Source organism: Watersipora subatra, chromosome 9 (genome assembly GCF_963576615.1).
Source record: "Watersipora subatra chromosome 9, tzWatSuba1.1, whole genome shotgun sequence".
NCBI lineage: Eukaryota > Metazoa > Bryozoa > Gymnolaemata > Cheilostomatida > Watersiporidae > Watersipora > Watersipora subatra.
The window spans coordinates 60,862,895-60,879,786 of record NC_088716.1 but is presented as its reverse complement, the minus strand read 5'-3'; the positions used below and the strand labels follow the sequence as shown (position 1 = coordinate 60,879,786).

The 16,892-nt window shown below is 37.2% G+C and overlaps 1 protein-coding gene across 5 annotated transcripts in view; it reads right to left on the bottom strand.

Moving 5' to 3' along the window:
• LOC137404544 (serine/threonine-protein kinase LATS1-like) overlaps positions 1-16,799 on the bottom strand; it is a 58,991-nt gene extending 42,192 nt beyond the window's left edge. For 4 of the 5 annotated variants that reach the window (XM_068090766.1, XM_068090768.1, XM_068090769.1 and 1 more), the window contains exons 1-6: positions 16,752-16,779; positions 13,959-14,031; positions 6,687-6,736; positions 4,364-4,562; positions 3,458-3,621; positions 1,904-1,988 (exon numbers count right to left, since the gene is read on the bottom strand). In XM_068090766.1, the coding sequence (XP_067946867.1) occupies positions 1,904-1,988; positions 3,458-3,621; positions 4,364-4,562; positions 6,687-6,710 (472 nt within the window). In that variant the 5' untranslated portion in view covers positions 6,711-6,736; positions 13,959-14,031; positions 16,752-16,779. Of the gene's footprint in view, positions 1-1,903; positions 1,989-3,457; positions 3,622-4,363; positions 4,563-6,686; positions 6,737-13,958; positions 14,032-16,751 lie in introns of all 5 variants that reach the window. The other variant, XM_068090767.1, reaches the window with a different exon arrangement.
• Positions 16,800-16,892: the final 93 nt, after the last annotated feature.

Here is a 16,892-nt window from a genome sequence, read left to right as displayed (position 1 = left end):
ATAACCATCTCAAAGGCTGATAGACACTGAAGCAAACATGTTCCCTCGACTTGCAATGACCAGTACCAGTAGGCCAAAGGCATTTCCACTTTATTCACATGTAAACTGGGTGATTATCTTTCAATGCAAAGGAATGTTAGCTGACAATAAGGTACTGGCCAGTAGCCAATACAAGGTCTATTATCGATGTTGCATTAATCAATGAACGCTGGTATGTCAACAATTGCCTGGCCACCTCTTGCATTGCAGGAGGCCAAGCATCTCTAGACACTCTATCACTAAATCATCCGTCTATGTACATTAGGTGACAAGCCATGTTCAGTATTTAGTGGAACGAATCGACTCCCATCAACCAATGCAGCAGCCTCTTAACACCAAAGGCTTCACAAGAAACCAAGGGCTCTCGGCAGCTGCAGCTATACATAACTAGTATAACTCATGACTGCCTATAGTGAGGTCATCTCACTAGAACACCAGCTTGAAACTGCATTTAAACTGAGAGAAACATAAACAGAATACCCTCAAACATACCACACAAGTCAATGACAGGTGGTGGTTGACTTTTATGACTGTTTACCTTTCTTGCTGCAATTCTTCCAATAAATAAGTCAACACAATGAGGACGATTCCTCCAATAAATAAGTCAACACAATAAGGACGATTCCTCCAATAAATAAGTCAACACAATAAGGACGATATCCTTAAAGAAATCGCAGTCTAAACATATACCAATTAAATCACCATGGACAAAAGATTCTCTGGCAAACAAGGGGCCTGATTGGCAGAGGCGAGATGATGAGAACCCCAATGACTGGTGTGTTGCTGGTCATCATGCTATAAGGTATGCATGGTAAATTCCTCACTTGCGAAAGCGGGTTGGCTAGGATCGAGTATTCAATGTTGACATGGATCCCCATCATCCTTCAAGCCTACTTAATAGCATGACAGACCAAGAAAGGTAGGATTACAGCCAGGATTGGTTTGACTCGCTGAGAGATATGTCATAGCTTTAATTTTCTATCTACCTCCACACATTACGCAACACGCAACACTGCGGTCAAATAATTCCAAAAATGCTTGCAGCACTCGCCACAAAAATTCACTCTGCAACCATAAAAGTGTATGAATATTTCTAAAGCCAGGGATTATTTTCAGCTAGCTCTACAACTGCAGATAAGTTAGTCACAGTTTTGTTCTCAGAATAACAGTGATTTCCACTGTCAACAAACTGTTGCAACTGCGTGTTTCCTACAGAAGGTCTATCGATGGTTTAAACTGATCATTAATGACTAGAAGCCAATTCCGAAGACCCAATAGCAAGACTTAAGCCTGGTTCCCATATCGATTGCGATACTCCGGCGATAACTTGCGCAGCAAAACGTTTGCAGCGTTTAGGCTCGGCGGGATATGTTCACATATAAGCTGCATCGCTAAGCATAATCACGTAATCGAATAAAATGTTCGCTAGCCATGCCGTTTCTATAATGGTGACCTTCACCCGTACAGTGCATTTCTGGAAGATTTTGCCTGCGGTCTTTTGTGAAATTTGAACAGCGCTAAACTATTGCGATGCCGCCGGCAAGTACCGGCGGTCCTCGGTTTCCATTTCATCGCTAATAGCCTGCGGTGCTGTCGCCGGTGCTTTGCGACGACGTATATGGGAACAGGCTTTAGTAAGGAATCACTTCATTACAAACTAAAGGGACAAAACAATCTACACCTAATAAATTATATTAATGAGAGATCATCAGAAAGCAGACACTCAGCTATAACTGGAAACATGGAGGGTTTGCTTCCACTCTGTGCTGCTAATAGCTGGGAAAGCTTAGAGCTTTACAAAGTCTGTTTGAGAGGAGGGTCTGTAGGGCAGTCAATTTCACATAACAAATCAATAATAACATACCTCCAAATTTTGATTGTAGCCCATTGCGGTTCTCAGCTGGACAAATTTGTTGAATCAGCTCTTTGACATTAACCTTTGCTGTTGCCTAAAACATGCCTAATGTCTTTAAGGCACTGTTACCTAGGCTATTCATCAGTGACGGCACAGCTTAGTTCTCGGTTAGTTACTAGGCTGGTCTAGAGGAAGTTAACCTTACAATCAACCTAGTTGGTGACACCTGGGTGCAACAGAGCCAAACATTCTTTAGGTAAACCTCTGTGCAGAATCATTCATTCGTTGTTATCTCATTCCCATAGGACTAGTATTATATGGAAGACCCGCATGCCAATCTATACGTATCTATCTATATATATCTATATCTATCCATGATCATTAACTAGGGCAAGCTAAATCCTTACACGGGATTGGAATTACAGTAGGCGCTCCTACAACGTAAATAATCCGTTCCAGGAACGTTTACGTTATAGGGATTTTACGTTATAGGAACAGTAAAATACATGTAAATTGCCTAATCCTTTTCAAGATCTTTCCAAACTCACCCCTTTGGCCAAACAATAAGGAAAAACTCGACCTTTTTAATTTGTAGGCTGTACCATAACCGCAGTATTATTGGTTTGCATCGACAACTCCTCTCCTTTTTCCGATCAATTTCCCTGGTTTAATAAACCTAAACTGCGATAATTTCACAATATGTTGATGGGAACGCACATCTTCGACATTCATTTACAACGATTTGTTTATTTTTTTAGACAGCAGTCTATTCTGTAAGGTAAAACTAATAACAAATATTTTACAAGTCTACAAAGCAAAACAAAAAATGTTTTACTATAAAAAGAGCTGTACTACCTGCTCGCCATCTATCTGTATTCAGGGTCAAGGTTAGGATAAAAGACAACTTTCGACAATGTTCCAGCTCGAGACATTCTGATTGATAGACCGAAGCTGTAACACCTGCACCAATCGATGGCCTCTGAGTATTCATGAACCATTGCGCAGCTACCTATCCTCTGTTTTGTCAACACAGCTGATGATCCGTTACGACGAACTAGTATATCATGGAAGTTGTATATACAATAGATATAACGCTATACACCCGCCGTTTTTTCTCTCGCAAGTGTGGTGAGATATGTTACCATTCAAAATCGAATTTGAGAACTCGCCCCACTTGACACTTTACGTTTTATGGAATATTTTAGATTGTATGAAGCAATAGCTTCATATAAATTTTTTACGCTATCTGGTATTTACGTTTTAGGAGGTATACATTATAGAGGCATCTAATGTATTTCTGATACAGATTCATGAGTACATCAAAGTTGTGGATGCGTTAGACGCAATCACAGTCTTGAGTGATCATGTGGAAAAGGAACATACCAAGCCGAAACTATTAACAATCAAGCCTGCAGCGAGGTCTCTCAGCTAGACTAGTTGGGGACAAATAGATTTTAAAATCGAGAGCAACTGTACATGGTATCAGTCAGCAGCAATTTAAAGTTCTATTTTAAATTTTAAATCGGTAAAACGCTTCAAAGCCTGCTCAGATTTTATAGGCACCTCTAACTCCAGATCTGTATCTTTGGAATGTTCATCTTTTTTAAATGTTTGCAAACTTTTCCTAATTTCTGCCAAAGCCGTCGAGGTATAGTTTACATTTCTCTTCGAAGTTCCATCCTTTCCAGATAAGCTTTCCTTGTTTGGTGTGGAAGTTCCGCTAGCACCTGCAGTATCCAGAGTTTGCTCAAAATTCACTTTACTTCCAAAAGTTTCATTTTAGCATAAGAAACCATAATCGTCTGATATCAACGTTGCAAAGTTGAAGGGTTTTATTTTGCATTTCTCTCAAGAGTTCAAGTTGTTTTTATAGTCCACTTCAGTTGTGAACAGGTAATGATTTCAGAAGAACCCAACTTATTACACCTATTACTTATCAAACTATGCTCATGTAATTATCATCATTCCTAAAGAGAGCTTCAACTGTGTTGCCATTCTCATGCAAGGAATGCCAATGGTATAGCTACTACATTCAATTCAGTAAGCAGAACTTGCACGCCTGAAGCAACAAGCAACTTTGAAAAAAACCACAGAGGCTGTTGACTGTTAGTGCAGGTCCCTAACTGGAAACAACTACGATCCATGTTGATGAGATCATTGTTTTGCCACGGTTGCCTAGGTAAATGACAAATGGAATGCAAAGCCTGATGAACATTCCAAATAACTTTCATTACTCTCCAGTACAAACTAAGCAAAGTTATTTAAAAGGTTATTCAATGGCGGCAGCTGAGAGCGGAGACTGTTTGAGGAGGTCATGGCCATCAAGTAGAATCACGCCAGCGTAAGAATAGCTCTAGAATCAGGTTACTAATGGTCTGTGTTGTAGGTCCTTGCAACAGCATGAAAATTTCCACTAACAGAAATTATATGCATAGCATGCATTATTCAGAATGAATCTAGTTAGCTTACCAGAGGTATCGCTGCCAGGGGAGGGTAAGGAGGCTTTTTGAAGGTGTGCCAGACTGTCTCGGATATTGTGTAGCATCGCCCTCTGCTGAGCATCTCGTATTATGATTGGTCGTCGACCCTGAGTTGAAAGGTTTGCTTGTAGGTTGGCTGCCGAGTCAGAAAGATTGGAAGACACAGTGGAGAGGCTAGAAGAGTACCCCTGGCATCGAGAGAGCAAAGAGTCAGACTGAACACAAGATGAATAACAGAACTCTGATCAAGCATGTTAAATGATGTAAAATATTGATAACTTGATGATCTGTAAAGGTTATAGACACCCAGCTTTTAGCAGGATCCGGTGTCCAAGAAATTCCTGTCTAGTTATGCAACATTTAAATGAATTAAAACTTTTGAAATGGGTTGTGAAAAATAGAATAGAGGCTCTATACTCTGTATGTGAGAAACCACTGCAGAATAGAGGCTCTATACTTTGTATGTAAGAAACCACTGCAGAATAGAGGCTCTATACTCTGTATGCGAGAAACCACTGCAGAATAGAGGCTGTATACTCTGTATGTGAGAAACCACTGCAGAATAGAGGCTGTATACTCTGTATGTGAGAAACCACTGCAGAATAGAGGCTGTATACTCTGTATGTGAGAAACCACTGCAGAATAGAGGCTCTATACTCTGTATGTAAGAAACCACTGCAGAATAGAGGCTGTATACTCTGTATGTAAAATAAACAAAGCTAACACATTTCTGTATCTAGTCAAATGATGCGAATGTTAAAATTGTATTCCAGAATCTCAAAATGGTGCGTGATGAGACTAAATGAAGAAATGTTTTTCACACACGTGGAAAGTTCTAAAATACCCGCGCAAAAGTTTTTGCGACCTTTTAGGCTCTCTGTAGCATGAAGCTTACTGGAAGTGCATCACAGTGGAGTTCTGCGCTCACGATTGTGAGATAACCTTCATAAGCAGACAGAGATTCGAAGCTTATACTCCAGGCAATAAAATATAAGCTTCACTTTTAGATTGTAATTAATATTTGTGTATTTTTCTTTATTACTCTTTTCTGTCATCGGTAAATATCTAAGGATTAAAACTTAACTAAGATACACCTTAGCGACAAGATTGACAAATATAATTGTGGTGTGTTACGAATTACGGAAAAAATCATCTGATCTTATATGTTATACTTTGTGAAATCGAGATTACAGATGCAGTTGGTGATGTAAGCCGTCCATTTCTCAGTAGGAGTCGCACAGGTTGTGTCTCGGAAGCTCGGCGTGAAGCCAATTTTTTAAGTATCAAAAATTGTCATTCATTAATTATGGAGGCATACACATTCTTTGCAGGATGTTTCCTCCACAACAACATACTTCCATATGTCGTTGAATGAGTAGAGAGCCAACAATTTTGATTGAACTTTTTTAGCAATTTAATTATTTGCACACTGATATACTGTACAAGCGAACTTCAATAGCATCACATATGATTGTGACTTGTGCTTTAAGCCACCATTTCTCCGAGATAGGTATTTTGGTATCAGGAATACACTAGCCATAAAGTAAGATTTGTTTTAAGGCATCTATATGAGAGAACGTCTCATTTTTCAAGCATGATTCTGCTACCAGATGCTGATGATAATCTTCATTGACGATTCTGCTACCAGACTGCCAGCAAACTACAGCTCAGCTATAACTGCTTACAAAACTTGAAAGGCAAACGAAAAGTACTAAGATATTTTGAGGCCATTCATGGCATAGAAACCAGAGCAGAAAACGGTGTAGCCTTCTTATGCCCAGAACATGGGCTAGTCTGAAACCACAGCAAGGGCAAGGCTTTAATCAAATTGTATTAACTAGGAATCAATGCAGTCCCATACAATAGTGCCTTTGAATAACATAGAGCTTCAAATAAAGTTATACCCAATTTTCTGTCACTCTATTTTCTATTTTGAGTAACCATACCCGAGGCAATGTATTATTCTGATAAGTTTTGTGTGAAAAGCTGCATTATTTGAAGATCACGTAATTTAGCCATCTAAGAGAGTCTAAAATGTATTGTAGTTGGTAAGCTAGAGTCGAATTTACTTAAAATTTGCACCACCATAAAGAGGTATCGGTGTACACGAAGTGCATATCTTTCCATTCTGCCAACAATTTTATTTTTTCAAATCTACGAATGAAAATTGTAAGCCATTTCGAAAAATAAAAACTACACCAAGGAAATTGAATAGTTTCACAAAAGCTTCGTAAATAATCTAATCAATAGAGATTGATCTAAATGTAATACAATCAGTCAAACAGACTGATTAGGCTCCGAGTGACACCAACCTGTGAGTTGGACTGCTCTGCCATGGCTATACCCTCATTCTCCCTCTTTACTGAAAAAAAAACAGAGGACAATGTAAATCTACGGAGAAACTATATTTGAGTACAGGATATTGAGAGATACGTGGAAAGTGCTGGTGAGCTACCAGTAGTGTCTACTTGTCATGCAAAATAAGTGGTCAATAACTCCAACTCTACCACATATTGGTCTGCTAGTGCATTAAACCTGTTAAACAGGGAGAGCTGTGGCAGTCGGGCACCAGCAGATGTTTGTCATGCTTCCATTTCCAGTATGTGTCACTTCTCTCACACACATACTCAACAACCAGGGCCGGGTGGAGAGTAACATTTCATAGAAGCTAACTGGTCGGCATAGAAAGCATACTTTATTATAACAACAATGTGATGTGAAAGCTGTGCGTGCAGCTAGGGCAACTGAATTATGACAAGCAAATCATGTTCACGTGAATGATAGAGTTACATGTACAGAAAATGTACAATAATGCTGCAATTCATGAGCAACTCAGGTGAACATCAATCTTGGTCAAAACAAAAGCATTTTAACCACATGCACAATACTTCTGCCAATTATATCTTGTAGGTAAGTTCTTAAATGATTTGATAGGCTTCTGTCTAAGCAATGGTTGGTAGACAGGGGCCAATAATCAGCAAGCGCTCTCTTTAGTGGTAGCCATAAATCTCTCAACAAGAACCAACTAGCTATATTGCGGATTTAACTACTTTATTTCATGTGTTAGGGCAAACCTTTACCAAGTTTCACGGCACTCAATTTCACAGACTAAAAGAACAAATTTCTAAATAAATCAATTTTATGAAGAAAAATAACAAATCAGTTAAACATGGACATCAATAGGTTAAGATGCAATCGTAAACGTCTGTGCAGTGTTGTAAAAATTAACAGAGTAACATTCAAAGGTAAATGCTGATTTTAACACGTACAGTATTCCTATTGTTGCAAGTAAATGAGATAGTCAACTTCCAATTTGCAAAAAAAACCTTTTTGATATTTGTTTAGTAAGTGGATATCATTCTCTGATACAGCAAATATTCTTACAAAAATGCATAATTTTTTGTTTAATTCTTTCCACCAGGCAAAATCTAAATAACAAACACTCTAGCTAATTACATATAGCATTAAAACAAATTTGCTATATATAAAATTACATGAACAACATAATGTAAAAACCTAAATTCTCAAAAGTCAAAAGGTCGAGCTGAAAAAAACTCGAAAAAGCTTTTTTTAGTATAAGGTAATACTAAAAAAAGAGGTTTATGATCTATGTTTAAAATTTGCATCTTCACCTTCGTTTATGTTAAAGAATGACGAACATAAGATACTGCGATGTGTGAAATAACTTATGATGTCATGTTTTGAAAACTATTCAAAACTAGCAGTAGGCCCAGCGATCCCCGGGATTCTTTTTATTTTCAATCTGACGGCCTACAGGAGGGAGTTTAAGACCCTGATGGCCTACAGGAGGGAGTTTAAGATCCTGATGGCCTACAGGAGGGAGTTTAAGATCCTGACTTTCAGTCTGACAGCCTACAGGAGGGAGTTTAAGATTCTGACAGCCTACAGGAGGGAGTTTAAGATTCTGACAGCCTACAGGAGGGAGTTTAAGATTCTGACAGCCTACAGGAGGGAGTTTAAGATTCTGACAGCCTACAGGAGGGAGTTTAAGATTCTGACAGCCTACAGGAGGGAGTTTAAGATTCTGACAGCCTACAGGAGGGAGTTTAAGATTCTGACAGCCTACAGGAGGGAGTTTAAGATTCTGACAGCCTACAGGAGGGAGTTTAAGATCCTGATGGCCTACAGGAGGGAGTTTAAGATTCTGACAGCCTACAGGAGGGAGTTTAAGATTCTGACAGCCTACAGGAGGGAGTTTAAGATTCTGACAGCCTACAGGAGGGAGTTTAAGATTCTGACAGCCTACAGGAGGGAGTTTAAGATTCTGACAGGCTACAGGAGGGAGTTTAAGATTCTGACAGCCTACAGGAGGGAGTTTAAGATTCTGACAGCCTACAGGAGGGAGTTTAAGATCCTGACGGCCTACAGGAGGGAGTTGAAGATCCTGACAGCCTACAGGAGGGAGTTTAAGATTCTGACTTTCAGGAACCGCACGGAGTTTGAAACTAGATATTTCAGTGATCTGGCAGGAAAACTCGGAAAAATATGCGTGTGAAACTTAGATGAAATCTGCCAAAAAATGTGAAAACGCATAACGTATACGCAGGCTAGCAGACACAGATGACAAACTGGGCTTTATTCATGTAGATCTTGAAACAAATGTCTGTTCAAATTTTACATTGTCTATGGGTAAATTCATAGATTAAGTTATAGTAAGTAGGCATGTTCAACTATTCACCTATCCTTTCCACCAAATATTTTCTCGATAGTCCTATGAATAATAATAACATGATTTCCAGATAGTCTTAAGGTGCTACCAAAAGTTTTTGAAATGTCTTTCTCAGGTCAACTGCAATAAAATATTAAAACATCTGCATGGAAAGATGAGAATAAATGAAATACGTTCAGCATGGTAGGTCTTAACCCACTGAAAGCCGTGCTTTCAACTTTTATTGTTCTCAAACTTTATTATATGAGTGTAAGGCCTGATTTTACATGTACACATTGATCAAATGTAGAGCCAATGCGTACTGTAGATATTTACTGTAGATATTTACTGTAGATATTTACACACTTCTACAACTAAAAACACGCCACATTAAACATAGATTGGCCAATAAGAAGTGGCTTAAATCGTCTGAAGGCCACGGCATAAGTCATTGTACTGTGTAAAAAATTTGTCCAGCTGTCAATAAATTCAATGTTGCAGCTACATCATTGTATAATTTGATACGGGTAAAAATGGCTTAATGAAGATATCAAGAATTATCTACATCATTAATATAATCTTTGGCTCAAAAAATAGACGAAGAAATACAGCATTACTTTCATGTTCACACTAAACTCTATAGATGAATGATTAGTAATCGCTGTGGTGTCGTTCAACGCACCATCCAATCCAAAGTACACGTATGTGCAAAAACAGGCTGTCAACAAGTTTTTAAAAGATGTCAAGATAGCCGCATTTTTGAAATTGCTACTACCTTGTATTTTGAATCAATTCTTTTAGGAGGCCAGAAACGATAATAAGAAATTTTAGTACATTTACTAGCTGCACCGGAACTACCTATGTTGTCTTTATGATATAACTAACTGAATGCGTTGCCCGAGGCGTTGCCCGAGTGATAAAAAAATATTTGCACAAAAAGTTTATTTTTATGTAAACATATAACAGCAGTTACTATTTTATGTTTCAAACTTCACATAATGAAAAGAGAAAAAATAAAACAAATGTAAAGGTTTTTAAATGTGAAATAATTAGCGCGTAATGGTTACATAAAGTCGGTTTTGCTACGATTACAATGAAAAATGATTTGGTAATGATACAATTATTACGAACTGAAAAAACAAAATAAAAATCATTAATATGTTGAATTAATAATAACAGTGAGTGCATAGAAGTGTGTGTATAAAAAAGGTTATCATTGTAGCAGAAGCTATCCTTCAAAGCTTTGCATATGACGATACTGGTGCCTCTTGATACTGATACAAACATAAGAATAGGATATCGGACTACCTTTGTCTGATACTCTGTCTGATACCTTTTTTTGACCAAACAGACAGAGAATGTAGATGCAATTCCTACTCAAGATAATAAAATTGTCCACGTGAAAAGTATTTAGCCTTTACAGATTTAAGGCTATCAATTAAATCAACGTTTAGCTGTGCAATGGAAAGTTTAGCTGTGCAATAGAAAGCGACGATGAGCTGTTTTGACATCATCACAAATGATAAGGTGTACACACTATGAGCGCTTAGCTGTAGGTGATCGCTAACCAACAACCAATTCAAAATTATGAAATTGCATTACTGATATGGCGGTTCTTTTTGTTATATTTTAAGTATGTGATTACGTAATTCATCAGCGCAGTTCTTCCCCATACTTGCAAATATAAATTGACATCTATCTTCATAACTGTTGAAATTGGATCCGATGCGATCACCAAACAGCCAATAAAGACGCTAATAGTTACTATCGGTGTCAAAGTTCAATATTTTGAAAGTCTATCGCATCATCGCTAGCAACAACTATGTTGGCCACTCATGGCAAAATGACATCATAACAGCCCTTCATTAGGGTCCATCGCACAGCTAATCGTCGATTTGAGCGGTAGTGTGCACAGGCCTTTAGCGATCGAACCTTAGGAAAACAGGAACTAGGAGTGTAACAGCACATTTAAAACTAAAACTGTATATTTGAAAATTACAAATTAAAAAAATACGTAATGAGTAATGGTTAATGAGTAATTTGAGTAATTGAGTAATGAGTAATTTTTTTTAAAAATTTCTAAAAAAAAAGCTCAAAAGATAATATTAATGAATAATAACGAGGAGGCTACATGTTTAGCGCGCACAATCACAACAAAGATAGATAGAGAGCTCACAATGCTAACAACGACTTAGCCTAGTGGTTATGCGTGCTAAATAGTAAAACTTGCCGTTTGTATGTCACGAGTTCAAATCCGGCAAGCAGGTGACTTTTCGTGGCTACAACTTTATCGGAATAACTGGACAGACGAAGGGCAGACAGACAAACCTTGAGATTTATAGATTTTCTATTAATTATATATCTGCATGGCATGGTAGTAAAAACCTGCTATGACTAACCAGTCATGTCCAAATAACTTGTACAGTGCGCTCTCGGGTTATGATGTCCCTGTTATACGATTTTTTTGCCTCGCAATGTCACACACGATGTTTTTTGTTTCCATCATGCAACTTTTTTTGGTTACATGGTGTCAATAAAAATTGATCTCGAATTTAAAATTTGGCAGATGGTATGGCGTATGCTGAATATGTCAAAATAATGAAGATGTCGATATGCTGTTCACCGAAATGCCTCTCAGAATGCTTGAAAGAGATACGATGCTCACTCTCTCTGAGTTCAGCGATATTTGTTATAGTGAAAATGAAACCGGCAAAAGATGAATGATAAATTTTTTTGATCTATGACAAAGTTGAAGTTTAGTTTGGCAAAATTAATGCTAAAATTTAGCTTTCAAGTATGTCTTTAGTAAGCTCAATTCATTTAAGTTAAATTCAACGTTATGTTACGCGTCTGTCTCGAGGGTAAAAACTCCCTATGGTTGGTACTGCTGCTACTGCACATAGTGCATTGTAAAGTTACATTTTATTGCAGATCATACCTACACCAAAGTTACTGTAAGTAACTATAGTTACTAAGATTAACCTATTATTTTGTTACCAAAATTTTGTTAATATGCACAGCACGTCCATGAAATTCTGATGTTTTCTTACCAGGGGATGTTCGCATTAGATAATTGCTATAGGTTTCTATACCCTTCTATACGACATTTTCGCTAGCCGATGCCAACAGGAGGAACGGATTAAAATCATATGATAAGGGTGAACTGTACCTAGTACAGAAGCAACTTTGTGAAGGTTTAACGTGATTATTTACGGATGAGAACTTCTGAGTTGAGCTTTTTTTCATATAAATATTTTGTCAGCTGAAATACTTAACTTTACCTTTTTGGTTTCTATGAAAGTTAGCCCTGCTAATACTACGATACCGCATTACTTAGATGCTCTAAATGGGAGAACTGTGTATGCTATAATTGTGCAGCGTAACACATTCTTTATCATGTTCCTGGCAATATGTAATTCAGCGTTGTAGCAAAATCTTCAGGTTTGTATGCGAACTAAATAGATTAAGCACAAAGACTTCCTTTGCGTACAAACCTCAGTTCTTTATGTGACAAAGATAACACATGCCAGAGTATGGGCTCAACTTGACAAAAAACTTAAAAAATACAGAAACAAGACAGTTAAGCACTGCACAAACATCAAGAGTTTTTTAGCAAACCTTGGCTAATGCGTGGTTTACATTTGATTCGCAACATAGCATATGCTAACTAGAAGAGCTAACAAAGGTCTTGCGTCATTGGTTCACATGAAACCTGCAGTCATAAAGCATAGAAGCGTCGCGTGTCAAAGCATGAACATCTCGCGAAACCAAAGATCTGTGCATCATTTCGTGATCCAAAATGCTCTAGGTTTCAAATAAACAACTTGTCAAGCATCACACAAGTAGATCGTGCTACCTTCTGTGACAAACAGTCAAGACAAACAGCGCTTGAAAACTACTAAAAAAAGCTGTAATGAGCAAGGGTTTTCGAATTACGACTGATCAAACCCTACACCGCGACAAAATGGCTACAGAGCGCAGCGTACTCTCAAATATGATGTGAAATCTATGTGAACCAGGCTCTTGGCATTGCTAGGCTGTGTGAATTAGTGTACATACAACACCACTTTACGCGCAATCATTAGCTATAGACTTAGTTGGTTACAGCTTCACTTGAAAAACTCTTATTCCTGCAGCCGGTTTCATATGCAATCCTTGCCAACAAACCAAAAAAGCGCTAAACGCCAAATGCATACCAGAAGGTTGTATACGCAATTATAATACCTCGTTTCCAATAGCAGTTTCTTTGAAATAATTAAGCACTTTTAGACAATGGAAATGAGTCTCAATGGCTCGCCTTTGTGTGACATAATTGATTGGATTCCAGTGGAATGCGATCAAACAAACATAAAGAAAAGACAGACCAGGTACAACATACCATAGACAGTTGAAATAGAATGGGAGGGAAATATAGCTTATGATTCATGGCAGCAACAATTGAAAGACCTTCAACTGAGCTGCCTAGTTCCACTACACTTCGCACACTAGGTACTCAGCATACCAATAACAAAACTTCGAGTGCAATTACAGTGAACTTCACATAATTCTATGTTGTTTGGGCATGAAGGAAAATGGCCATAATAGTATCATGAACAAAGAACAACTTTTTCAAAGCAGAGGAAAGGACGTAGGAGTGAGCCGACAGCTACTAACATCGACTACCTAGGATAAGTCTATTTCTATCATATTAACGCAGGACAATATCTGAGCTCATTAACATTCTTGTGATACTGCACAAGGCATTCTGCAAATTGCATTCCAAAGCATGGCTAACAGAAAAGCTGCCTCAAGGCTGATAGCGCAGCTATCAAAATGGTCACGCTGACTCGTGTCTCTGGTAATGACCAACCTTTCTAAGTCATAATACAAAATATGATCACATTTTTAAACAAAAATGGTTAGCAATACCATTTACCTGAGCTATTTCCACACAGTAAAGGCCTGGCTATACAGTGAGATGTTCTATCAAGATGATGATTGAATCCATACTACAAAATATTGTTTATGCAACAACACTTAACCAAAAATCATTTCAATGCTAATCTTTTATGAGACTGTATAATGTAAAACATCATAACTTCTCAAATATACCTGCATAGGTTGTACATTAGCCAATGAATCTGTCAAGTTGAGGTTATTTTAAATGGAAACTTTCTATTTTACTTGCTTATCGTACATGTAGGCCAACATCGACATAATTTCAAAAATTTCAAAAACACTCAGCTATGTCAAAATTTATCAAAGAGATGTGAGCAATAGTCGCTTTTCGATACACATCAGCGCGTTGAAAGTATTGCAGGTGCTCTCATACTCGTGACTTGAATACATGAGCGTTCGCTTTGCATCGTGTTTGCATCGGAGAAAAATACTGCCTGCATAGCCACCATCATGAGAAAGCAAAAAATATGAAAAACATCAAGTAGCTTGATTTACACATGAACATAAGCTGCTTAAGGAAGATAAGTCTCATCTGACTGACCTTGTTTATGAATAAACTGAATGACAGTGATTTTCCACAAATTGGTTTCAGCCAACAGTCAATACAGCAATTACCGGAGAGAACAATTCACACCAGAATAAAATGAACTCATCTTCAGCGAGCACACAATGGCCCCGTGACCAGTATTGTCAGGGAGAACCAAATTGCACTTCACTGGTCAAACATCTAGGCATTAGCGCAAGAATCCCAACCACAAGAATTTAATAAACTGCCAAACAAAAGTGGCGTTGACATTGAAGCGTAATTGTTCGAAAATAACAGCGAGACTTTGTAATAATAACAAATGCTCAGTGTCAACAACTACAAATACCACAAATAACATCAACATCAAAGCCATGCCAAATACAGGAATGTCACCTGACGGCTATTAAATCGCAATTCTAAAATCATCAAGTACGAATTGCTCTGCATTGCTTCAGACAAAAATAACTGAGGGACTATAGTGAAAATCCCTGAAAGATGTGAAAATTTAGTAGGCAAATGCAGATGAAAGAACCATTTACAACCAACATTACTCCTTACACCCAAGTATCATCAACTCAACCCTGAGATAGTGTATATGACAGCTAGTTGTTAGAATCTCAAAGGGTAACATAATGTTTATCTTTTTGCACACATCGAGCTATCTCAAAAGTGCTCCAGGAGACAGAGCATTTCATCTTGAAATCAGGCTGTGACAAAAATAGCCCTACAGCTTGTCAGATGAAGATTTCTCTGTTAAATAAACTGATAACTGAAGCTTGCACGAACAAGAAGATGCAAAACTGTTGCAAGTTTATCGTATTTAACTGTAGCACAAAATTGGTGACTTCTCAACTAGTTGATGCTATTTAATTAAAAGACAAAAAGAAAGACATTCAAGACCTTTATGATTAGATGCAAAGTTGGCAAAATTACTTCAAAATTATAGAGTCCTGTTTGACTAGTTGACTGATCAACTAGCATCTTATATAGGAACTCTGAAACTAGAAAATCTCCGGCCAAATATACCTGAACCAATGCCACAAATTGATAATACAATAGCATCGCATAAACGGCTATAGTACTACTTGCAAACAATGAACCAACAGTTTGTGCTATAGGAAAACATATTACCAAAGCTAGAATGTAGTATCAATAGTTTTTTAAATTTGAAAGGAAACGATATGTTATCCTATATATGAAAAAAATGAAAAACATAGATATGATAAAGAGCTTCAGCTTAAAAATTAACATCTGTTTACAATCGTGATTCACAAATACTGCATTAAAAGTTTTGACAAACCATGTAAAGTTGATAATAGCTGAATGTATCATTTTTCAGTAAGTGTTAAATAATGCATACTACTCAATTTTTTATCAAATAAAATTATTACATATTATTATCAAAAACCGAAGTGTTATTTCCGAAACCACATGAGGTAACGTCGAAAATATTAACCTACAGCTGTGTTAAATTGTCGCAGCAAATTTTTCTAAGATATAAAATTAAGAATGATAGACAGTGGGTCATACACAGTTTAATAATATTCTTGCATTCAGTTGAAAAAGTCAGGCAGCCTCAAGCAATGTGCATAGCATAGAGTTGTCTGCATATTTACCACTTTAACCACTTGACCATTTTAATTTAACTCACAAACACAGCAAAGGTAATAATACATATGATGCTAGCTAAAGTAAATGGTAAGGTAAACTAGTATTTAGCTAGTATCTGTTAGCTAGTCCACAACTAAAAACAATAGCTTTAATACTACTGGATCTGTAAACACTTTTAAACATGAGCACTGTGTACCAAAATATTATGTACACACCTAAAACAGTCGTCACTTATTAACACTAAATGTAAAAGTGATAACATTTCAGACTTCCCAGCCATCAATAGCAATCGCTTAGTAATTTTGGGACAGTACGAGTTGATTGTGCTTACTAAAACACCATTACTGTAGTGTTGAGACATTTCAAAATAACTAAACAACGTTTTACAAATGCCTAACGTCTACTGCTAGTCTTATTTTCCATTTACCATTATCTGCATCAATGGCAAGCACCCTAAAGTATCGTCAGAACATTTTTGTTATAAATCGTTGCGAAATGACAACCAACTTTCGATCATTGCCAAATTTTATTAAACTAGATAAGAAAAATTACTTCGAATAAAGAAATAACAGACAGAGCCCCTTTAAAAAGAAATGCGATAATAAATTTATACTTTAGTAGTTCTATGTTTACCTCTTCATTGATAACTTTCACTGTGGGTTGCCATTTTGCTCGCGGTGCATCATGGAACATACCATTAATTTTACAACTTCAACAACACTATCATAATGCGAAGATAGTGTCTGACGAATCTTATAGCATTAGTTAATAAAA